This window comes from Chrysemys picta, chromosome 12 (assembly GCF_011386835.1).
Source record: "Chrysemys picta bellii isolate R12L10 chromosome 12, ASM1138683v2, whole genome shotgun sequence".
NCBI lineage: Eukaryota > Metazoa > Chordata > Testudines > Emydidae > Chrysemys > Chrysemys picta.
The window spans coordinates 49,745,942-49,771,598 of NC_088802.1; the positions used below are offsets into that span (position 1 = coordinate 49,745,942).

At 37.8% G+C, this 25,657-nt stretch overlaps 1 protein-coding gene across 14 annotated transcripts in view; it reads right to left on the minus strand.

Annotated features, from left to right (window-relative positions):
* BPTF (bromodomain PHD finger transcription factor) overlaps positions 1-25,657 on the minus strand; it is a 91,111-nt gene that overhangs the window by 60,011 nt on the left and 5,443 nt on the right. For all 14 annotated transcript variants that reach the window (XM_065563632.1, XM_065563628.1, XM_065563634.1 and 11 more), the window contains exon 2: positions 10,760-11,582. In XM_065563632.1, coding sequence (XP_065419704.1) covers positions 10,760-11,582 — 823 coding nt within the window. The remainder of the gene's footprint in view (positions 1-10,759; positions 11,583-25,657) is intronic.

Genomic DNA, 25,657 nt, shown 5'->3' on the forward strand with positions numbered 1-25,657 from the left:
AGCAATCATCCCTCCATTATGCCAACTATAATAAACTTCAGAGCTAAAGGTGAACCATTCAAGAAATATATGTTTGCTGATGATGTTTTAAAGAAAGTCACAACAGTGAACTGGTGGAAGTCACTTAAGCACTTGGATTCAGAGACTCTTAATAGCAGTAGCTTCTTCTGCCAGTGTAGAAAGAATATTTTCTTCCTTTGGACTAATTCATTCCAAATTGAGAAATCGTTTGGGACCTGAAAAAGCAGGAAAGCTTGTTTTTCTTTTCTAGATTATGAACAAACAGGAAAATGCAAGTTGAAGACAACTGAGTTAGCTGCAGAAGTCAATATTTTAAGTTTCTCATGTTGACCTGGCTGACAGTCGATTTAATTTATGTTTTGTTTTTTAAAAAAGTATTTCATTTAACTATTTTAGTTAAAACAATTTTAACAAAAACAAACCTGATTTTAAAAATCTTGAATGTTTAACTAAATTCAAAAATTTATATGCTTGTTTTGTTAAATTATATGTTTGCTGTTGAAAAAAAATCCAGAATACGTAACGTTGTTTTAGTTAAATAAAACAATTTAGATGTCTGGTGATGTTCTCCTAGTACAGCATGGCAAGAAAATCCTCCAAATATCAATGATTAACCTGTTGAATTGGAGATAGTTCACCTACCAATGACTTCATAAATATCTGCTTCAATTACCTTTGGTAAATGAAATAACTAAACAATCATTCATTCTCTGATATAGCTATAAAACTAATCTGAAAAGTTTTTAAAATAAATCATTTGAAAAATGTATAGTGTGCACCTTCTAAAAATGAAACCTACATCCCTATCTGAGTTGTGAAGAATATGTATTAAGGTTATAACAACCAACAAGAATGCACTTTTATGTAGAAATCCATGATTAAATTGAATCTTCCTGACTAGTGATTTAAATCAAATCCACCCTGCCAAAGGATTTTCCCTTCTTGGGATGATGTCAAATAGAGACATGGAAAAAAGCATGAAACATGAAGAGATCCAAAGAAAACAAGGACTCAGGTTTGCTGATGCGCATGATCTGGTCCTGCTGGGAGCCTTACAGAATGAGAAAGATGAGGTCTGGAGTTTGTGTTGACAGTGTGGGAGGGAGATCCTTGCCACTCAAAGAAGCTGTTTCAACAGAAACAGCTGATATTTCTGGGCTGGGTGAGTCAGCACTGCTCCTAGAGAATGAATCAGGAGAGACAGTGGAGGATAATACCAGAGAGCGAGAGAATGGAACCCAGGACTCTTGCTGCTTCTGGTACATTTGGGGCAAAAGAAGAATGATAGAGTAGGGGTCAGTGGAAACTCCCATACCTTGGGCACTTTCTTCCCCCCGTCCAACCTGGCCTTTTGGTTTTGAGGTCATGTTCAGCTTGACATAGTGAAATCATAGGAAAAACTGGATGTGAATATCTGTAAAGCCTGGTCCTGCTTCAGTAAACAGGCTTCCAGCCCTTCCTAATACTGCTGTTGAGTGGGGGAGACCACACATACAACAAAGCTGAAAAGGAGCAGAGGCCTCCAATCTATGGAAACCTTAGCACTGCTGACAACTGAAACAGGAAGTACTGAGTAAAAGGAATTCCCCTGGTGTCCTTGAAATAGTGCCCTAAAGCCCTCTCTCTCTCTGCCTGATTCGTTGGCAGGTTGGAGGAAAAAGAAGAGGCCGAACTTCTGCCTAGAAAGAGGACACAAACATCCCAGAGGAATTTTTGTCTGCCCTGAAATGGAGTTTGGGTTTAAATATGGCTGCAGTACCACAAGCGTGCTACTAGACCAGCCAATATCAGGTTTAAGAGGGGGAAATCTCAAAACAAATTTTACATTTTAGTATGTCTACACAGTAATTAAACACCTGCAGCTGACCTGAGTCAGCTGACTCGCGCTTGCAGAGCTCGAGTTGTGGGGCTGTAAAAATGCGGTGTAGCTGTTTGGGTCAGATTGCAACCAAGGCTCTGGGGCCCTTCTGCCTTGTGGGATACCAGAGCTCGAGCTCCAGCCTGAACATCTATGCCGCAATTTTACAGTCCCACAGCCCAAGTCAGCTGACATGAGCCAGCTACGGGTGCTTAACCACTGTGTAGACATTCCCTATCTTACCTTTAAAGTGTGGAATTTAATGTTTAATATTAGTAAGTATGTTGAGTTTTGACAGAAGGATCAAAGGCTGCTAAATAGCCTGGCAGCTTGACTTATGGCTCTTTGTTGATCCAAACTATTACAGTTGATGTTTCTGCCACTGTCTCCTCACTTCCAGAGATTCTGGTTAAGCAATACCTCCAATGAAAAATTTGAAGACCTTCAGTGTAACCTGAATGACTTAATAAGGGGAGGTACAAGTTTGAGTTGGGGCCACTACGGCTGATAAAACAGGTGGAGCCACTACCTACCGCCTTTGGTTCTAAGTTTTAAGAAAATATATTGAGTGGAGATAGAAGTTTGTCAAGGTAAACTTTGAAAAATGTTACATCAAATGCCAAATTGAGAATCTGAGACCTGTTTTGTAAGAATCAAATTACTACAGAACAAGGATCTAAATTTGACATTACTAATAGATGTTAGATAATTAAACTACCATCCTCTTCTCGCCCTCTCGGTCCTTATTTTAGAGCAAAGCTTTTTTCAAATTTTATCTTATGTACTGATTTAACTGTTTTAAATGCAGTTTTTACTCCTGGGGAATTCTGCACAGAATTCATGTCCCCTGCAGATTTCTTTACTTCCCCGCAGAAAAACGACTTCTGATGGGGAAGCAAAGGGAAGCTGCAAAAGCAGTCATGTGCTCCCCCCTGGCAGCGCAGGCAAGTCTGTTTGGGCGCCCAGAGCAGCTGATAGAAATGTAAATCACCACGGGGGTGGGGGGGTGAGGGAGAATGGGCAGTCGTGCATGAGAGAGTGTATGAAACTTGGTCCCTCTCGCTTGCTATTGTGGCACACTAATGTATAGAATCACAGAATCATAGGACTGGAAGGGACCTCAGGAGGTCATCTAGTCCAGTCCCCTGCACTCATGGCAGGACTAAGTATTATCTAGACCATCCCTGACAGCTGTATACTCCTGGGGGAATTCTGCACCACTGCACAATGCAGAATTTTGCAGAAATTAACGTGCACACAGAATTTCTTTCCCCCACAGAAATGGGCTGCAATGCTGCTAGCTGCCACAAGGGGCCACTGGACCCAGCAGAACCCAGCTCACACATAGAAGACACTGCTGGGGGAGGGAGAGGGAGCTAGAGGTTCCTGGCAGCTGCTGTTCCCAGCAAGCCATGAGGGAAGGAAAGAGCAGTGTGCAGGAAACTCCATGCAAGCCTGGTACCAAGCATCAGGCTGTTTCTCCCTCTGTATCTCTAGGCTCTTGGGGGGAGGGTTATGGGTGTCTGGCCCCCCGGCTGGGCTCGGCAGAGAAACAGGAATGGGACTGTCATTGTTTCTTTAACTCTCTATTCCTGGGGGGATTTTTGTGTGTGTCTGTATTATTATAGACATGCTTGCTGATAAGAAGGGCTTGTCTCCACCACCAGGGAGATTGATGCTGCCGCACTCTAGTGAAGACCCACTAAATAGACGGCAGAGCGCTTTCCGGTTGAACTTGGTACCCCAGCTCTCTGAAAAGAGTATGGGAAGTTGACCAGAGAGCATCTCCCAATGACTCAGTGCCGTGAAGACACCAGGATAAGTTATTCACGCAGCTGGACTAGTGTAACTTAGGTCAACTTATCCCTGTAGTGAAGACAAGTCCGTATTTTGAAATAAATTACCAAAATAATTGAAACTGGCATGATTATGTAGTATTATAATAATAACAATTTGCAGACTTTAAAATATTATGTGAAGAATTTTTAATTTTTTGGTACAGAATGCCATCAGGAGTAATTTTTCCTCTTTCCTTAGTTGTTCTTTTTGTTTACAGGTTAGTAGTTACTATTCAGCATAATGCATATTCAGTAACAAAAAATGCACTAAAACAATAAAACTGTAGCCGTAAAATTTGACGCTGCAATTAACAACCATCAACAATTAAATCTGAAAAACAAGTACCGTAAAAACTAAAATTTGTGACAAATCATACTGGTACATTTTCTCTTGCTATTAAGATTTCCATTTCATTCCATGGCAAACTATAATTTCAAATTGTACCTGCAAGAGTAGGGACGCCATATTAACACTGAAGTAAATCACAGATAAGTATCCGGAAGCCTAGATGGTGCCAAAAATGGCAAAAATAAAAATGTTAATTTTCAGTTTAATAGTGTAATGCTAGCATAACAAGATTTCTAAATTATTTAAATCTGATATACTGTAACCATTCTGATTGTAAAGAACCTTTTCTCCTGAGTATCTGAATTGAGTTTCTCCCACCACCATTTTGGGATCTTGGGTAAGAGAGAAGAGATAATTAACAATTTCTGAATTTATGTTACCATGTATTACAAAAATCTTTAACCTAATCAGTTTCATGCTCTGGTTCTCACACACACAACTGGTATTGTCAGTAGTGGCAATATTACAAGGGAATTTTTAAATCCAAGGAAAATCTTTAACTGAAATTTAGGGTTTCCCCCTTTTTCAAAAAAATCTTTGTCAGGTGTCTTAGGCACAAAATATAATGTACCTTTAAAGAATTAAAAGATTTCCAATTAAGCAGTTTAGATAATAAAGAGCCTAAATTTCATTCTTTTAAAGTGTTCACATTTATTTAAGATTCCAAATACTTAAGTATAATTGTTCACACACCAATCAGTTCACTACATTCTGGGTACTGTACAGGTGCATTTAGGTATAATTTTTAAAGCTGTGGTTCTAAAAAGTCACACATGAAACATATTTGGAAAAAGATTTACAAGTTCAGCCTCCAACTAACTGTTCCCCCAGAAGACTAGTGGCATATAGGGTCTGCTCTAAAGCCCACTAAAACCACAGGAATTATCAGTGACTTCCATGGGCTCTGGATTAGGACCAATAATGGGTTTAAGGAGAAAATGACAAGGGGATGCTGCTCACTGAAAACACACTGAGTAGCTCCCATTTGATTCCAGCCTTGTAACAATAAGGTGGTAACAAGATGACTCTGGACCACTGAAGTCCTTCAACATAAACACACTGAAACAATGCAGAGATGAACTCGGTCTTCGACCATTTAAGTGTAAACAGTGTTTACATCACTAGTTCACCTCTATATTTTGAGCACTGAGGCAAGTACTTATTTTACTCTTAAATGTTTGACTATCCTCTTACGACTGAAGTGGAAGTTCACATTTTTAGCACTTTATTTTCTAGCGTCCATTTGCTGAGGGAAAAAGGAAGTGCACTGAAAAAGTCAGGCATATGTATCTCCAGTTCAAGTTTATTGCAAAAAGAGATGTTTGAATTATTTGGATTTTTTTCCAAATGGAAAAATATATATTTTTAGATAGCCTTTTTCCTCTGAGTAAATACAATCTAGGAACAATTACCCTTCATGAACCCCATTTTCTTCTTTATTCTCCTGCAAAGACTGTCTGACTAACTAGTCCTCCCAGCTGAAAAGGAAGTGCCAGTTCTCCTTAAAGTTCTCCAATGATCCCCATTTTAAAGTTTTTAGAGTTGCTTGTTTACCTCTCAGCAGCCTCTGACAAAGTATGTCTACACTGACATCAGGAACAATGATTGCAGAATGGGTAGGAATACCCAAAATAGCTTTTACCCAGCTAGATCAAAGCTAGCTTGAGTAACAATAGCAGTGTAGCTGCAGCAGACCAGGTTAGCTGCTCCAGTAAGTGCCTAGGGGCCTGGGCAGGGTTATACTCAGGAGGATAGCACCTGCCACCATGGCTACACTGTTGTTGTTACTCAAGCTAGCATCGATCTAGCTCAGGGGTAGGCAACCTATGGCACGCGAGCTGATTTTCAGTGGCACTCACACTGCCTGGGTCCTGGCCATCGGTCTGGGGTGCTCTGCATTTTAATTTAATTTTAAATGAAGCTTCTTAAACATTTTAAAAACCTTATTTACTTTACATACAACAGTAGTTTTGTTATACATTATAAACTTATAGAAAGTGACCTTCTAAAAACGTTTAAATGTATTAATTTACATTTAATGGCACGCGAAACCTTAAATTAGAATGAATAAATGAAGACTCGGCACACCACTTCTGAAAGGTTGCCAACCCCGATCTAACTAGATTAAAGCCAGATCAGGTATGCTTACAGAGGCTGCAATCATACCTCCTGATTGCAGTGAAGGGATACCCTAGTCTTCTCCAGTTCTGAGCTACTACTCTTCTCTAGTGCTTTCTAACTGCCAAGCAGCATCCCTTTTTCCTACCCTCTAGGAGAGAGTGTTATACTATCACTATTTCCTCTAGTAATACAATCATCCTTATGCTTTGCGCTGAACATGATTGTCCTTAACAATCAGCACAGTTTAACCAGTTTTTAACATTCTGGAAAGTCATACTATAGATTACTTAAGAATCGGAAGATCTAGTACACCAAGAGAGTGGGACATACTAACCAGTTTTACCAAAAGTAGAGAACCCCCATCTCTAAACATAAATAGGTGTTTGAAACGCACCTATTTCAATAATGGTCTCTACAATAGTATATAAAATCTACGAACCTTAAACAATATGTAGATGTATGTGCTTGTGGAAATGTACACCTAAAAACTAGATTATACTAATAAAAAGGGGGGTTAAAAAGAAAGCTTGTTGTATCAGATTTAAGAATGTATAGAAGTCTACTGAAGTATTCAAAATTGGCTCAGTTTTAAAAAGTTATGCTAATACAGCATACATTGAATGAAAGATTAAACGCACATTAACTGGAAAAGTTACTTTGGACACAAATTTAACATTTGCCAGATTCCTCCACCTTAAACCCTTCCTCCAAGAGAAAGATGATGTCTGGGAAGTGCAGAGAAAACAGACGGGCAAGCTCCCAAGTCAGGTTAACAACAACAAAAAGGCATGTCCATTCTTCCAGTATTCAACCTTGCTTAATTGAAATACAAAACTTAACTATTATGGACAAAATCCCCCTTTTTGTCCTAGACCAAGTCCCTAATCTGGAGCTAATCTTAGGGGCTCACATGTCCTGGTATGCAGTATTCTGATAATCTCAACAAAGCAGGATCTCTGATCATGGGGTATGTATTTTGCAGAACTACAGAAAGAGGAAATACAAGTTAAAATCACTATTTTGCTGAAACTCTCCCAGTTTCTCTCTCTGAGCCTGTAGTAAAATTAAGATCCTGTGATTTATGATTTCATGCTGCCATAGAAATTGTGATGTCAGATTTGGAGAAGGACATGGGCTATTTAATAGTCACTATCAAACCCAAACTATTAGGGTTTGGGATTTTTTGTAAGTAGTGAATGGATTTAATATTTTTCCTAGGATGAAAGCTGCTCCCCAAAACTTTAAATGCAGCAGTGGGAATTCAGAGGAATAATCTATTGCTAATGGAAAATGCCAACTTCCAAAGAGTTGAGAAAAAGCATGTCTCATAGCCTGATTTGTCAGGCTATGAGACTTTATCCTCACCCACAACTATTTCACATTTGGGGACAATATATACCTTCAAGTCAGCGGCACTGCTATGGATACCCGCATGGCCCCACAGTATGCCATCATCTTTATGGCTGACTTAGAACAACGCCCCCCATTCTACTTGCGCTACATTGATGACATCTTCATCATCTGAACCCATGGAAAAGAAGCCCTTAGGGAATTCCACCATGATTTCAACGATTTCCATCCCACCATCAACCTCAGCCTGGACCAATCCACACAAGCGGTCCATTTCCTGGACACTACTGTGCTAATAAACGATGGTCACATAACCACCACCCTATACCGGAAACCTACTGACTGCTATACTTACCTACATGCCTCCAGCTTCCATCCAGGACACACCACACGATCCATTGTCTACAGCCAAGCTCTAAGATCCAACCACATTTGCTCCAATCCCTCAGACAGAGACACCTACAAGATCTCTACTAAGCATTCTTAAAACTACAATACCCACCTGCTGAAGTGAGAAAGAAAGAAAAAGAAAAAGAAAAAGAAAAAACAGATTGACAGAGCCAGAAGAGTACCCAGAAGTCATCTACTACAGGACAGGCCCAACAAAGAAAATAACAGAACGCGACTAGTCGTCACCTTCAGCCCCCAACTAAAACCTCTCCAGCCCACCATCAAAGATCTACAACCTATCCTGAAAGACAATCCCTCACTCTCACAGATCTTGGGAGACAGACCAGACCTCGCTTACAGACAGCCCCCCAACCTGAAGCAAATACTCACCAGCAACCAAACACCACACAACAATAACACTAACCCAGGAACCTATCCTTGCAACGAAGCCCGATGCCAACTCTGTCCACATATCTATTCAAGTGACACCATCATAGGACCTAATCAGATCAGCCACGCCATCAGGGGCTCATTCACCTGCACATCTACCAATGTGATATATACCATCATGTGCCAGCAATGCCCCTCTGCCAAGTACATTGGCCAAACCGGACAGTCTCTACGCAAAAGAATAAATGGACACAAATCTGACATCAGGAATCATAACATTCAAAAACCAGTAGGAGAACACTTCAACCTCTCTGGTCACTCAGTAACAGACTTAAAGATGGCAATTTTGCAACAGAAAAGCTTCAAAAACAGACTCCAACGAGAAACTGCTGAACTAGAATTAATTTGCAAACTAGATACCATTAACTTGGGCTTGAACAGAGACTGGGAGTGGCTTGGTCATTACACAAACTGAATCTATTTCCCTATGTTAAGTATCCCCACACCTTCTTGTCAACTGTCTGGAATGGGCAATCTTGGTTATCACTACAAAAGTTTTCTCCTCCTGCTGATAATAGCTCATCTTAATTAATTAGCCTCTTAGAGTTGGTATGGCAACTTCCACCTTTTCATGTTGTGTGTGTGTGTGTGTGTGTGTGTGTGTGTGTACATATATATAAAACTTCTTACTATATGTTCCATTCTATGCATCTGATGAAGGCTGTAGCCCACAAGAGCTTATGCTCAAATAAATTTGATAGTCTCAAAGGTGCCACAAGTACTCCTGTTCTTTTTGCAGATACAGACTAACACGGCTGCTACTCTGAAACAAATCAGGCTACGTAATTCATCAGAAACCAACAGAGGGCAGCCCCCATCTGATTGAGGTCACATACACAGAATAAAGTTGTTGACAAGATCAGGCTGATCAACCTGAACAATACATGATATTCTTGGGGCTAACTGCAGCCTCTTACAGAAGATTAACTGCTACAATGGTGGCTTTTATGATCTGGGGAAATTAAAAATAATTAAAATGACAGGAAAAAACCCTCACCTCACAATTACAGGACATGCTAATATTCTCCCTTAACAAGTTGAAGTTATACCCTTGGTGGATTTAACCTCGAGAACTAGTCAATACTTTAAGTATCAATGAATGATTATGTATTAATGCTAGAAGGAAGAGATGACAATACATTCTGAAAGACTACAAATGCATGGTTTGGCCTGATGTCTTGCAAGTGACAGAATCATATTGATGGCCCCTCCTCCCAGAGATTCTAACTAACATTTTGATATATTTCAGTCATTAATTTTGTAAAATTTTGTTAATTGTAACTTACTATGGACTATTTTCTCCAGGGTTGAACACTTAATGGGAGATGGTATGAAGAGATAATAAAGATCACTATGTTAAGTATTTTATTTGTCTCTTCATAAATTTACGCTTCTTGCCTTTTCATAGCTACTGTGTTAGACAAGATTTTCAGGAGTAGCCAGGATTCCACTATCTATTTTTATTAGAAAATAAAGTTCCGTTTACAACTCCAAATTTAACTTTTCGGGGAGGAGGAGAAAAAAAGATCTGAGTACCCTGAGCTACCATAAAGCATATTAGATTATGATTATTAATCACATTTATGACAGTAGTACCTAAAGACCAACCAAGAATGGGTTCCCAAAGTGCTAGGCACTGTAGAAACAAAACAATAGACAACTTGAACTCATAGGTCTATGCATTCACTTCCTCTTTATAGCCTGAAGACTTATTTCATTTGTACATGCTCTCCATCACTGCAGTCCTGGCTAGGAGCAATAGTGAGTGATCCAAGAGAATTTCTATTAGTCAGGCACAGGCAGACCATCAACAGTAACGAATATTCAATCAAATCTCCATCAGCACGGGGAAACTGTATTCTGAAGTTGTTCCTAAATCCTGGTTTCTATGCAGTCTGCTGCTATGAAGGCACTGACTAGATCCAGTTTAAGTGATGTTAACAAGAAGTTCAATATTTTCAGAAAGGATACTGTAATGTTATTTTTCATATTTTTAAAGTCATCTCTTATTCTGCAGTAACACTGTGGATGCTCAAGGTCAAAACACATTCCTTTACTGAAATTCCATTTCCCTTCTCCCACATTCATGCCTACTACACACTGGCTTGTTTTTGCACATGAGCACTGGGTTGGAAGTATTAAAGTTCTGTCATATACAGAAGAGTATTTAAACATTCGTTTTGGATAAACTACGTGGATGAATTACATGGATTTTGGAAACCTACATAGAAAAGTACACAGCAACTTTGATTTATATTTGATTTATATTACAAAAATATATACCTTTAAGATGAAAACAGAACTTATAGGAAAAAGTATTTTAAACAAATACTTAACATCCTAATGTTCTTCAGAATAGACTAAATAACTGGATTTACTTACATAATAAGTCTTCTGTTCAGGAACCAATATTTCCGTCTGTTTCTGTCGTATCCAATGGGTTCATGTCGAATGTATGGTTTATTTTTTTGGATTTCAGCAACACAGTCAGTTACACCAGGCACCTTATGCGCTACACAGACCTCACACTGCCATTCGTCCTCTGGTACCTCTTCAAGAGGTGGTTTCACACACTCTAAATGGTACACAGCTGAGCAAGTTTCACAGCAAAGCAAATCCCCCAGTTTGTGACAAACCCTACAGTGATCATCATACTGGATAACACCTTCAGACATTAGCTCCTCACGTGCAATGTTTGTTGTAAGAAACTGATCTACTAAGAACTGTAGAACTTTGATTTTACTCTCTACTGGTCCATAAGGATAGTCCTCTGCCTCTTGATAAGGAAGAACATGATGGTATTCCTTGTCACTCTCACAATATACCCGCAGAACCTCTGGCCACGTCATTCCATCTATGAAATACAAAGTGGAATTAACGCTATCTTTGAGGTCAGCAGGTCCAAAGGTAGTATTTGAAGTGTCTTCTTCTCGTAAAACTGCTTTTAAAAGCACTATATGCATCTCTGCCATAAGTGTGCATTGCTCTTGACTTACCAGAGCAGCACAGAAGTCCTCAAAACGAAAAGGAGACAGGCGTAAAACAGTGCCAAAGTTCCGTAGTACCTCATAGATGGCAATAACATTCATTATATGCTCATTAGGCACCATTAAGTCCTCAGAGGATTTAGGAAACTCAAGGAGTGGTATGTCTTTTTCTTCCAATATTGGAGAACGTGGACGATGCACTCTTTGTCTTCTTCTACCTGTAAATAAAAGTAACAGTAAGAGTTTTGCTAATCACAAGCCAATATACTTGAGTGTGCCTCCTATGAACGGCCTTCACGTGTAAAATTTTCCTTCAGAGCTACTGGAAATTAAACCTTCATGTTTTATCAGCTGCTGCACTCAGCTAAATATAGTATTTCTGCAATTACTCCCAGTATTTTCACCTTACCCACATTTTCAAGAGTACTAAATAAAATTACTTCACACGTTTCATTTCAGACTCATGTTTAAGCTTCAGATTTTTAATACACTTCAAAAGTTTCATAAGTAAACTAAATCTGACATCCAATTCTTAACATTAAATGTAAAATCCAGACTGAGTATTCAAATTGGCAAAGTAAGCAGAATCCGAAACCTAAATAAATTGAAAACAAGTAGACAAATGCCCTCAGCACCCAAAACACTGATAGTTTCTCATTTTCATTCAGTATGACTAGTTGTTTTGCGAAAGCTTTAAATAAAATTTCCTATCTCTGAAAGCTTTAATTCTCAACTGATTTTTATACTCAATACAATTCTTCAAATTGATATTTTATTCCAAATGAAACTGGAGTACTAGCAACAAATCATGTTGCTATTTGCCTACTCAGCAATGGTGTACAAACACTTTGTGGCAAGTGGGTGTCTTCAGCTATCAGTTTCTGCAGAAAGTTTTTTCTTTAACAAATTAAGTTTCCAGCCCATATGGTTCTGAAGGAAAGCTTCCAAATACGTACTGATGTCCTGTCTTCCTAAATTTGGAGACAGATTCCATGCTCTGCTATTTTGCCTGTCTATAATTAACTGAAGAGTAAAATTAACAGGACTTTGATCAGCATCTCTATTGCTAATGAAAATTTGTGCCAGTGGTGAAACTGATCAGTATGTCAATTTCATTGCAGCTGCTTGGAGAAGACAAAAGTACCAGAGCCAAACACTGAAAGTTACTTACTGGGGAGGACATAAAGAGAGAATAGGCAAGGAGCAAATTAGCAAAGACCCACCCTAACTTTCACGAAACTCTGGAATGGAGGGCTTTGTTTTGTTTTTTTGTAATCAGGAGACAATTGGGGTTTTCAAATTTACTGAAAATAGAGTCCCAATCAGGGTTGAGTTAGAGCACTCTCCCCTTTTACAATAGGTGGGAATTGTAGATAAATTAGCTGTCTAACCAGAGTACTCCCCCTGGCCACTGCTGGTGGTTCTTTTCTGCTTTCTCACTCCCCCCCCCCCCCCCTAAAATAAAAAGGTCTATACTTGATCTTCACTTCTGGCTTGTCAGTATCTGGTAAATGTTTAAAGCCATGCTTGCAATAAAACAAAAAAGGACCTCTCCTTAGAAAGTTTCCACCATGAAGGAGAGAGATGTCCAAATGCTCCTAAAATAGCTTCAGAAAAATTAATCTTATGCCTAGAACTGCCTTTTCTTATTATCAGAAGCCAGTGCTGATTCTAAGAATGCCAAAGTAATATTTCAGTTTCCTTAGATTTAGAAGGAAGGTCATTCTTCAGAGAAGCAATTATAGAAAAGGGAGGGGGGGAGGAAGGATGGGGGGAAATCCCATCTCACCTAACCAATCAGAAGAGCTATTCAACTAACACAGGAAAACCAGGCATAATCAGCACAGCCTTCTAGAAGGGGAGAAATGTCACAAGATTTTTTTTTTTTAAACTACCTCCACTGTGTGAGCTATCATAAAGAAGGATAAGGAACATTTATTTCTTTATATGGTGCTATAGCAGTTTTTAAGAAAACCTACAAATATCATGTTCAATGTTATTGGGTTAATTTAAAAGGATTCAACTACTGGTAATTGTTTTGGAGCTATTAGATGGAGTATTCAGATGAACTCACCAAAACTGTTAGAGCTTTTTAACTCAATAAAGGGTTAGGCATACAGACCAGTGAACATTAATTTAAAAGCAAAAGACTGAAATGAAAATCTAATTTTAAAAAATGTTTCTATTTCATTCAACACATCAATCCTGTAATCTTGCTGTATTTTAGTCAATAACTAAGCAACTGTCAATATGTAAAAGGAACAGTTTGAGCTGACCTCTGTTGCCAAAGTTTCTTTACAGGGAAAATCTAAACAAAAATAATGAGAAAGTGAAATTATCCATAAGAATAATTCCAATTACAGGTAATAAATTAGATGCATTTGCAATGATCCAATTAAAACACACAGTGCCATATAAAACTTTATATAAAGTTTTGTATTTATAATATTAAACCTCATGGGCTAAAATCAGAGTTTATACAGAAGTTCAAATTGACCCCAAAATTTGAAAGTCAAGATGAGTTCTTTCCTTCTTGTGTATTGCCATCAGCGAGAGATCAGAATGGCCAAATTATGTCCTCAGTGACCCTTGTTCAACCCCACTGTCTTCAAGGGGTTTTCACTGGTTATTGACCCTGTAATTGAAAGAACTAATCACTAACAAAAGCAAATATCAAGCAACCATAGGCTTTGATAGAGAGATGACTGAATACACAAAAGGTCAGATCTGTTGAGTTAGAAGGTGCCATTTTTGCAGGGTTTTTTCAGAGTAGAATACGTTTTAAAGCAGCACCCAAAGTTTAAGGTGGTACTAAAGAGAAAAACTCTCAATTAACAGAAATACAAAACAAAAAGAAACAATCTTTTATGGAACATAACACTCCTTAAAAAGTATTTGACAGATAGTTCCATTACAGGAACAGTAAATCAAGGGTTGAGCCAGTATCGAAAGAGGATATTAGACTCAAAACAACTACTATACTAGGAAAATTGCTCCCAACCTTAAAGTATTTAATCTAATTTGAAGTTTAATACATTTACTTTATAATGTGAATAAAAATCTTGTGCTACGATGTTTGAATTACACACTGAAAGGATAATACAGTATAAAAGATGAACTGCCAGATGTTTCCATTATAGAAGAAATGGATCAAGATTGAGAAGTGTATAAAAATAAATTTCCAAGTTTAGTTAAGCTAGAGTTGTTACTCTGTGGAAAATGGAAGAAGGGCATATAAGCATTCTTTCAGTAAACAGCTGCACAAGTCAGTGGAAAATGTTTAAACATGGCAGGCATAGAAGAACATCGGGATTTCACAGCTACAGATACAAAATGCTGTTGCAGCAAGAATATGTAGAATAAATTCATTCCTTCTATTGTTGGGATTCAAAATTCTTTTAGGCTCAAACTTGAGTCAGTTTGATGAAGACACTTAGCACCGACAAAAGAACATGTATTTCTTTGGAATTAACCATAGACTCCTGAAACTTACTTCTGATTCAAGTGGAACAGTCTAGAGAATAACCCTAGTAGCTGTGGTCCTATCCCAAATTTTTTTCACTGAGACCATTCAACCAAATGCAAGGGAATCTACAAACAAATGTAATTTTTGCTGCCCAAGTTCTGAATTAAAAGAGCTCCTCTACCTACCAAAAAGGTGGCCACAGAAGAAGAGTAAGAAGCCTAAAGAAAGAGAAAGATGGATCTGGATCATCTTCTATGTTGACCTAGAATCATCAGGCTTTCAAAATATGAACTCTGTACTCAGACACTTCAGGAGTGAACTAGAAGAGGATATGACTGGCTATGAGACTGGAGAAAAGAAGGCTTCACCCTAACCCTTCAGATACTTTGAAATTTGCTGCATTAGAATTTATGGGCTTATGAATTAAACACACCAATAAGCTTATATTATTGCAAAAATTAGAAAGATTGAGCTACGTTTCTCTGATGCAGTTGTGTATCCCCAGCCTAAAAGGCAAAATTGATATATATCATGCCAGTGTGAATAAAAGGAGCAGAAAGGCCATCAAATGGAACATTCCTAGCCTTTTCTGTCATGGTGAAAACAAACAAATTTCTTAAGTACTTTGAGGAGAAGCTTGCTGGTATAAATTGCTGGTCTCAAATGCAAAGAAAAAAAAACTAATAACTGGTCAAGCTATGGAGAAGCCTTACAATGTAGCACTTCACTTCAGCATATGAAATGATGCACCAGTTATATTATTCCCATCATCCTCCAACTTCTACTGAAATTATCTAGTTATATAGTGGTACACACACTGTGGTCTCCGATGGCCCTCAGAAGAGGTAAAATATCTGTTACGTTAAAACTGAAGCAGGTGTGAGAAGTAAACTGAGCTCTTAACTTCAGGACATAGGTTGCAATTAGCATTAGCATCTTCTGACACCCCTTTGTCTCTAGTTTCCCTTGGTATAAAGCAGGGAGGGCTAAATTGCAATAAATCTAAGGGGTGCAAATGAGCAAAGATGTGTCACATTATGTAATATTAAATTCACATACAGTATGCACCTAATTAAATTCCTGTGTTACACTTTTATAAATTGCCTGTTTACAGCCTAACATACTTAGCTCCCCGTTATACTACTTCAAATTCCACTTCAACTAATACCATTGTAAAACACACTTTATTTGACAGCCTCTCCTTTGTTTTGAGTAATTCAGCAATGTATGCAGCAGAGTGGCTTCCAGAACCAGGCAAGAAAAGCATACAAAGGTGCAGAACATTTTAGGAAAGAACAATACCCAGTCATTTCTTATCTGAATGGCTTAGCTGCATGGTATTTAGGCCAGTCTTGTGCTTTTATACTTATTTGTTAATATGGTTGGTGCTATATCCTCCCTCATAAAGTCTGAAGATTATGTGACAGACACAGAAGATGCACTGGAATATTCAGAAGACAACATTACATATGTGTAAATGTATTACAGTTCTGTGCTACATGCACTAACAACAACAACAAGAAGTCAGTCAGAAAAAAAAAAAAGAATGACAACTTTACAGAAAATAATCAAATAATCTAGTCTCTAATGAAGAATCTGTACTTCCTGGGTAAACTGTTCCTAAATTCTGCACCACTGTGGCAGCTTCATTTAAACTAAAATTAATTTATGATTACACATGAAATCAAACCAGGAGTACCATCGCTCCTGTTTCGATATTAAATTCAATTTTACGCCATCGCATATTTACAATATTCTATATATGTTTTTGTATTGACAATACTGTACATAATTACACTGCAGAATTTGTCACTGGTGATGCTGAGAGCTTCTAAAGAGGATGAAGCTGGGATTTTTGGCACCTATGGTGGCAAGAGAGTTTTGGACCATGGCACAACCACATTATGTTTGTGTGTATGATTCTGATAACTATTTCATTGCCAATCATTTTAACAATTGCCATTTGAAGAGTCATCTATAGGTTTTGGAATTATTCCATTAAGATGGATAGTGCATTTCCCAACCCTCAGAGCTATTATGTTCAAATTCTTTTGCAAAGAAAAAGGTTTTGAACAATAAAAAATAAAAGTTTGGATTCTGAAGTACAATTCTGCAACAATGGTTGGATTCAACTTTCCAAAATCCAAATTCAGTTTATTTCTCTTTTTAGAATCTCAGGGAAGTCAAAGGTAATTTCAGATATTTTACTTTAAGAATATGGATATTTTGATTTGTGAAATCAAACTGGATACATCATTAACCACATGAATTTCTCAGTCTAAGAGATCAGCAATAATTAGGGCTATCGATTAATCGCATTTAACACACGCGATTAACTCAAAAAATTAATCTTGATTAAAAAAATTAATCTCGATTAACCGCAGTTTTAATCGCACTGTTAAACAATACAATACCAATGGAAATTTATTAAATATTGTGTATGTTTTTCTACTTTTTTTAATATATTGATTTCAATTACAACAGTATACAAAGTTGTCAGTGCTCACTTTATATTATTTTTATTACAAATATTTGCACTGTAAAAATGGCAAAGTAGTAGTATTTTTCAATTCACCTCATACAAGTACCTAGAGCAATCTATCGTGTAAGTGCACTCAAAAACAAAACAATGTAAAACTTTAGAGCCTGCAAGTCCATTTCTTGTTCAGCCAATTGCTAAATCAAACAAGTTTGTTTACATTTACGGGAGATAATGCTGCTTGCTTCTTATTTACGTCACCTGAAAGTGAGAACAGGCATTTGCATGGAACTTTTATAGCCGGCATTGCAAAGTATTTACGTGCCAGTTATGCTAAACATTCGTATGCTCCTTCATGCTTCGGCCACCATTCCAGGGGACATGCTTCCATGCTGATGATGCTCATTAAAAAAATAATGCATGAATTAAATTTGTGACTGAACTTCTTGGTAGAGAATTGTATATCTCCTACTCTGTTTTACCTGCATTCTGCCATATATTTAATGTTATAGCAGTCTCGGATGATGACCCAGCATATATTTTTCATTTTAAGAACACTTTCACTACAGATTTGACAAAACACAAAGAAGGTACCAATGTGAGATTTCTAAAGATAGCTACATCACTCAACCCATGGTTTAAGAATCTGAAGTGCCTTCCAAAATCTGAGAGGGACGAGGTATAGAGCATGCTTTCAGAAGTCTTAAAAGAGTGACATTCCGATGCAGAAACTACAGAAACCAAACCACCAAAAAAGTCAACCTTTTTGCTGGTGGCATCTGACTCAGATGATGAAAGTGAACGTGTGTCGATCCGCATTGCTTTGATGGTTATCAAGCAGAACCCATTATCAGCATGGACACATGCCCTCTGGATCAGTGGTTGAAGCACGAAGGGACATAAGAATCTTTAGTGCATCTGGCACATAAATATCTTGCAACACTGGTTACAACAATGCCATGTGAATGTCTGTTCTCACTTTCAGGTGATATTGTGAACAAGAAACAGACAGCATTATCTCCTGCAAATGTAAACAAACTTGTCTGAGCAATTGGCTGAACAAGAAGTAGGACTGAGTGGACTTGTAGGCTCTAAATTTTACATGGTTTTATTTTTTAATCTAGTTTTTTTTTGGTACATAATTCTACTTTTGTAAGTTCAACTTTCATGATAAAGAGATTGCACTACAGTAGTTGTATTAGGTGAATTAAAAATACTATTTCTTTTGTTTTTTACAGTGCAAATATTTATATTTATTTTTATTACAAAGTGAGCACTGTACACTTTGTATTCTGTGTTGTAACTGAAATCAATATATTTGAAAATGTAGAAAATATCCAAAACTATTTAAATAAATGGTATTCTATTATTGTTTAATCACGTGATTAATCATGATTAATTTTTTAATCACTTGACAGCCCTAACAATAATATGACTACAGAGGAAGCATTTACATTATAAACCATTATTTTCAAGTGATTGCACATCTCCGAAAAAGCTTCCCTTTGGACTGAGATTTAAGATTGCTCTGCAAAACAGTTTGGCTTTTTTCTGAAGATGTCTTTCATGGTTAAGTTTTCAGACACTGAGATTTGACAATTTACTTTTTTTTCTTTTTAACGTAAAACTTGCCATGTCTACACTGGGGGTTAGGTCAAAACTACAGTGCTCAGGGCACAAAATTTTTCACAGTCATGAGCCATGTAGCTAGGTCGATCTATTTTTTAAATGTAGACAGGCCTTAGGCTTTGTCTATTTAAGAAAGTTACACCAACTCTAAAAGTAAGATTTTAAACCAATTTAGTTAAACTAGTGCAAACCTGTGTGGACACTTATTTTGGTTTAAACCAGGCTTATCTTGGTTTAACTTTAATTGATTAATGCTAAAGGTAAATTAAAATAAACCAGACAAACTGAATTTAAAAAGTGTCCACACAGAGGTTTTTATCAGTTTAAACTGGTCAAAAGCCAATATAAATTAAACTGGTATTGCTTTCTCATGCAGACATGACTTTAGACATCTCTTTCTTCAGCTTTATTAAAAGATTAAAAAAAAATCAGAGCACATGTACACACTGACAGCTGTATTCATTACAATTACACACTGAAATACATGCATGGGGCATGGTTATTTTGATGTCACCAATACATATGCATCACAGTCAGATTTACTCCACTTTTATGTACCACTTCAAGTTCACCATTTCCCTTACAGTCAGTTTACAGCTGTGTTTTCTCACATAGCAACAGAAAGGAATATTTAAAAAAAAGAAAAAAAATGTGATCGTAAAAACTACAACAAATTGGCAGAAGGACTCAGAAGCAGGTGTAATACCTGAAACTACTTTTCACTTTTTATTTTAATTGGTTAGATTTCAAGTTGATGGTGTCTATTCATAGTTATGGTTCCCACAAAGAAGCAGGACTTTATTTCATGAGTGCTGCATCCTTTCACAACTCATGCATACCCTTTCACCTAGTCCCTGAATCAAAATCCCACCTGCAACGCCATTCTGGGTGAGCCCATACAAAGCAGGGACAGAACTCCACTACTGCTCAACTCATGTTCCATGGCTTTCTAGTGATCATGGGCAGGGGTCGGCAACCTCTGGCACGCAGCTCGCCAGGGTAAGCACGCTGGTGGGCTAGGCCAGTTTGTTTACCTGCCACGTTCGCAGGTTCGGCCGATTGCAGCTCCCACTAGCTGTGGTTTGCTGCTCCAGGCCAATGGGGGCTGCGGGAAGCGGCACGGGCCAAGGGATGTGCTCGCCACGGCTTCCCGCTGCCCCGATTGGCATGGAGCAGCGAACCGCGGTGAGTGGGAGCTGCGATCGGCCGAACCTGCGGACGCGGCAGGTAAACAAACTGGCCCAGCCCGCCAGGGTGCTTACCCCGGTAAGCCGCGTGCCAGAGGTTGCTGACCCCTGATCTAGGGTGTGATTGAGACCCTGCTGCTCAGCAGCAGTTTCCGGGCGAGAGAGCCTGATTTAGCAGCTCCTTCCCATTTTCTACTCTCTGACTGAGGAGATGGCTGTATTTAAAACTAAAAACTAAACAATGTAATTGATGTGGCACCAATTATTCAAGTATTAATAACGAAAGAGCATTCATACAAATCTAATATGCCCAGATCAGAAAGCTTTGACTTGAAGCATCAAGAGAATTGGTGTGTTGACAAACACACACTTATAACTGCTTCACACAGAAGCGGTACAAGAATTCTGCAGCCATGTACAATAAATTTCTTAAATTCTTTTAACAAAATGACAAGAGATGGCTGTGTGGTATGGTCAGTATATGTTCTAAATTTAAATAGCTATACACAGCCACAAGTTCTAATGAATTGAGGACTTATTTTCTAGAGGCTTCCAAAAGTTCAAGAATGACATTTTGTAATGTAGAAGCTCGATCCTCACAACCTTTGGTATGAATAATGTATGAGAGGAACCCGGGACTGCCATTGGAGTGGCAGACACAGAAAAAAAGAGTTTGTTAGCTGGCTTGCGCTAAGGTTTGATTAGCATTAGCTGGCAATTCCTATAGTATAGGACTGTATGACAGTAAAACGTTTTTGCTACCTTTGTTGTCACCTAGTGAAGTTAGCCATTGGAATTTTATGTTAGAAAGCACCCCTTTGCAAAGTAGGACTGAGCAGCTGAAAAGAACAAGAAATTTTGCCTGGCCATAAAAGATCTAAACATAAAAAGTATATGCGAGGATAACTTTTTGACAGCTTTTTTTTGGTCCTTCAGATAATACATTTTATACCAATTACCCAAAAGGCAAATGTGCTGAGCAACCTAAGATGACCATTATAATTTTCCTTAAAAATGACACATCTCAAGAGAAATTCACAATTACTTTTCTCCAATTATATCTCAACCTCAATCTCTTGAGGAATGCTTGTTGTACCAAACATCAACAATTAATAAGACTAAGCAGAGGGTACAAATCAAAGCAGCAACCTTCCACTGAAAGATTTCCTTAATGCAAAAGGTCTGTATGACTTTTTTTAGACAGAATCATGAAGACTGACAGTAAATGTGACAGACACGCAACACCACATCCACAGCTGAACTATAAAGCTTAGTTTTGCACTACCATTATTTGCAAATGAAGTAAATCTTCAAATATTCAGATTTTTTCTATACCCACAGAAATCTATTCAAAACTGATCCTAAGAGTTCTAAGATTTACCATACAAAAATGTCTTGAGGAAAAAAAAAAAAAAAAAACTCAGGCCACATAGCTGGTCTGAAACAAGACAATTTCAAGTATCGGGGGTAGCCGTGTTAGTCTGTATCCACAAAAACAAGGAGTCCAGTGGCACCTTAAAGACTAACAGACAATTTCAAATGGTTTTCTCTCTTATTTCAAATAGAAAGAGCCCTTTTATGCTATTTCCTTTCACAGAAATGCTCCAATGACAAGATTAATATATCGTTAGCAGAGATGGGTCCAAACAAAAACTCTAGATACAAACCAGTCCAAACTTTGCATCCTAAACCCCCATCTCCAAAGGCTTGTCTACAATTTTCACATCAATTTAACTAACCGGATTAAAAATGTTATTAAATTAGTGCAACCCCTTATTGTGTATACAATTATACTGGTAGGAAGGAACTTTTACCAGTATAATGTATTTCACCAACCCACACCCTGACATCCAGGTCAGATCTAGGAATAAAGGGGCAATCTCTACCACTTGATCTCAGCGAAAATGACAAGGATCATCATCAAGGCAATTCATTAGTACCAACTTTGATGGACAAACATCTATATCACAAAATTCACCAATAGGAATGGAACAGAGATCAAACTCATTTTACAATGAACAATTAGCAAGCAGCCAACAATTTTGGTCGCTGCTTACTTGGGCTGGATTCAACCCAGAAAACTAGATATTAGATAACATGTAACTCCATACTAACTGTGCATAGATTTGGGACTTTAGAAATCTGCATTCCAATAACAGGAAAATTTAACTAATATTTAAAGAGGGCATTCAAAGGTTTTTCAAGCCCATAATTGACTTTACAAGATCCTTTAGAATTTTCTCTCCCGAACTGCTTTTCCCACGAACATCCACAACACACCTTTCAAGGTTCATGGATCCCACACATGCAGTATCTCTCATCCAGTGCACTAAATGCCCCAATAACAACTATGTCAGTGACACCAGACATTCATTACGCTCTCGAATGAACTCACACACAAAAATAATAAAAGACAAAAAAAAAACCTATCACCTGTGGGTGAACACTTTTCACAAAGCGATCGCTCTATATCTGACCTATCAGTCTGCATCCTCAAAGGAAACCTGCACAACACTTTCAAAAGATGAGCCTAGGAGCTTAAATTCATCACTCTGCTTAGACACTACAAATCATTAACTCTCTCTTTTTGTCCTATGACTACAGAGGTGTTAACAGGCCACTCTACCCTGGATGGTCCCTTACAAAATATGCTGACTACTTACGCTGCTAAACAATGCGTTGCACACCTTGCATTTTGCTGTGACGCTGGGAGTGCCTTTTCTAGACCTGAAGAGTAGCTTGAAAGCTTGTCTCTCTCACCAACGGAAGTTGGTCCAAGAAAAGATACTACCTCACCCACTTGTCCCCCTAATATCCTGGGACCAACACAGCTACAACTACACTGCATATATCTGGGTCATTGTGCCCATTCTTATCCCTATTTCTTTTATTTTATAACCCACAATATGCACCCATTAGGTCCGTGGGCACTTTTCTAGTTAATTATTGTGTATTTTAATTGTAAAACAAATACAATACAGACTACATTATTCAATTATTCACCTGATAATCAAAAAAACAAGCTGTACCTTATATCCCATATTCTGCCACTTTAAATGTATTAAAATAGATGGCCTTTGCAGCAGGTCCTGAAAGTTAACAAAGATGGGCTCTGGTGGGCAGGAAAGAAACAAACTCCAATGGGGGAGACCTTCATGGAAAAGGCCTTTTCAGAAGCCCCCTCTTGTTTAAACTGAGTGTATTCCAGCTAACCACAAATGCAGAAGCACCACACAAGGAGAAGCAATCTCTCAGCTAACCAAGTCCAAAACCAATTTGAAAGTTATAAAGAACCAACAACCTGAATTCCAATCAGAAGTCAAGGGAAGGTTTAAACTCTACTTCCACCAGGGACAGTTACTGCCATGCCTTAAATTGACCAAATATGATCTCGAGACCAATAGGAGCTGCTTCCAGCATCTGTTAGCCCAGAAAGCTCTCAACTAAGTTTAAAGAAGAACAGGAGGACTTGTGGCACCTTAGAGACTAACAAATTTATTAGAGCATAAGCTTTCGTGGACTACAGCCCACTTCTTCGGATGCTAAGTTTAGTTGCTCTCCTCCAAAAACTGCCAATAGGAAAAGCCAGGCCAGCTAAAATGTAAGTAATGAATTATAATTCTTCTTCACTTACCTGCCAAGACCTCAGTTCAGAGTTTTTTTGTTACATCATCACCTTTTGCAGAGGTCAGGAGTCACATAAAAGAGCACAGGGAACAAAAGGATGTTCCCTGTCCTGTTTAGGACACGGACCTCATCACGTTGTACAAAAAAACCCACCAACCCCAAACCCATAATTCAGTATTCAGATTTTAGCAGAGTTTTGCAGCCAAGAAGAGGAGAGATTACGTGTTTGTATCTGGTGACAGTTCCCACGGAATCTTTCAAACAAAGTAATTCATACATAACCCAGACTAGTTATGTGCTAAAATAAAAACTGGATTTTCTTCCAGATTTAGGGCCTGAACACAGCATCTTCGACATGGAGGTTTATTCCCAATTAATAATGTGCTGCTCTAGAGGCATGAGGGTTCCCTAGAAACAGGGACTCTCCTCAGCTCAATATGCCAAGCTTAGTCAAAGAGAGCCTTTTTAAAAATATTTGTTTTTAACAGATGTGAAAAAAAGAGGCAGTTTTAAAGATTAGTTGATTGCTACACTATATTTTATTTTGAGTTACCCAAGTTTCAGATAAAAGTGCTGTGCCACAGAACTTTTCTATAGTTTGAGGAGATGATACAACTAGAGCTAGGCAGAAACTGGATTTTGTATTTCCAGGAAAAATTGCAATTTTGAAGGGTTTTTTTGTTCCAAAATGGAAAGAAAAAACAAACAAACAAAACAAAAATAACCCTAAGATTTCCTGTAAAATGATTTTTAAAAGATTGTTTTGGGTCATTCATTTTTATTTCACATTTTTATATTATATAATAAAAAACCAAAATAGTCATTTAGAAAGGGAAAATCATTCTATTCCAAAGAGGTCAAAATGGAACATTTCAACCTCATCAAAATTTTTTTTTTCAATTTTTCTTTAAAAATGAAATTTCATACACCGAGATATGTTTCCAAAAAATGTTTCAGTTTCAACAAATCAGCATTTTCCGACACAAAAACATTCAGTCAGAAAATTTCTGACCAGCTCTACTCACAACTATGGAACCAGTTTGGATGTTGCTGTGCAAGATGTGCACCTTTTTTCAGTTTACTTCTATTTCTTGGAAAAGAAATCAAGATTAGACACAGAAATTGTACCAGCTTCCTATAAAACACCACACACCAAATTGTTTGTAGAACTGCAGCAGGGACAGTATGGATGAGACAGACCAGAATATAGTCCTTTGACTGGAGCTTGAGTATCATTTTCTGGGCTCAACTTTTGATTTATAGGATATTGCACTTCCTTGTGAGCCACTGGACCTGTCCAAAACACACACCCCTCCTCTCCCCACCACTTATACTGCTGTGAAATGAAATTTGAATTTATTGTGGCCTATTTTTTTTTTTTTTTAGCATCAAGGATGTCAGCACACTTCTAAAAACAGTGGGTGTTAGTTGCTTCTGAAACAAGCAGATACATGCTGGTTTTACATAAGTTTAGTTTCTTATAAACCTGACCATCTGCATTAAAACTATATGGATCCCTCTAAATACTAGTCAACTACAAAGACTATGTCGTTTACTAACTACTTCCCACATCCTTTTAAATGTTTTGGTGAATAGTATGAGATATACCAATACCTAAGTCCAGTGTGGTCATTCTGAGAGGTACTCATAGTCACCTATCATCTAAGCAAAATTTCAATCCAGGGATCCAAAATTGAAAATGTACAGGATTGATGCAATTTAGCTACTTTTTCAGCAATTTAGGATGACTGACAGCTTTATTTTATTATTAAAGGAGCTACAATTATATTCAGCATATGTAAACTTAATTTAGGAATTAGAATAAAGTATATTTAAATTTCTCCATGGAAAAAAACAAGAAAATCTACCCAAAATTATATTGACCAATTATAATAATTATTTGTC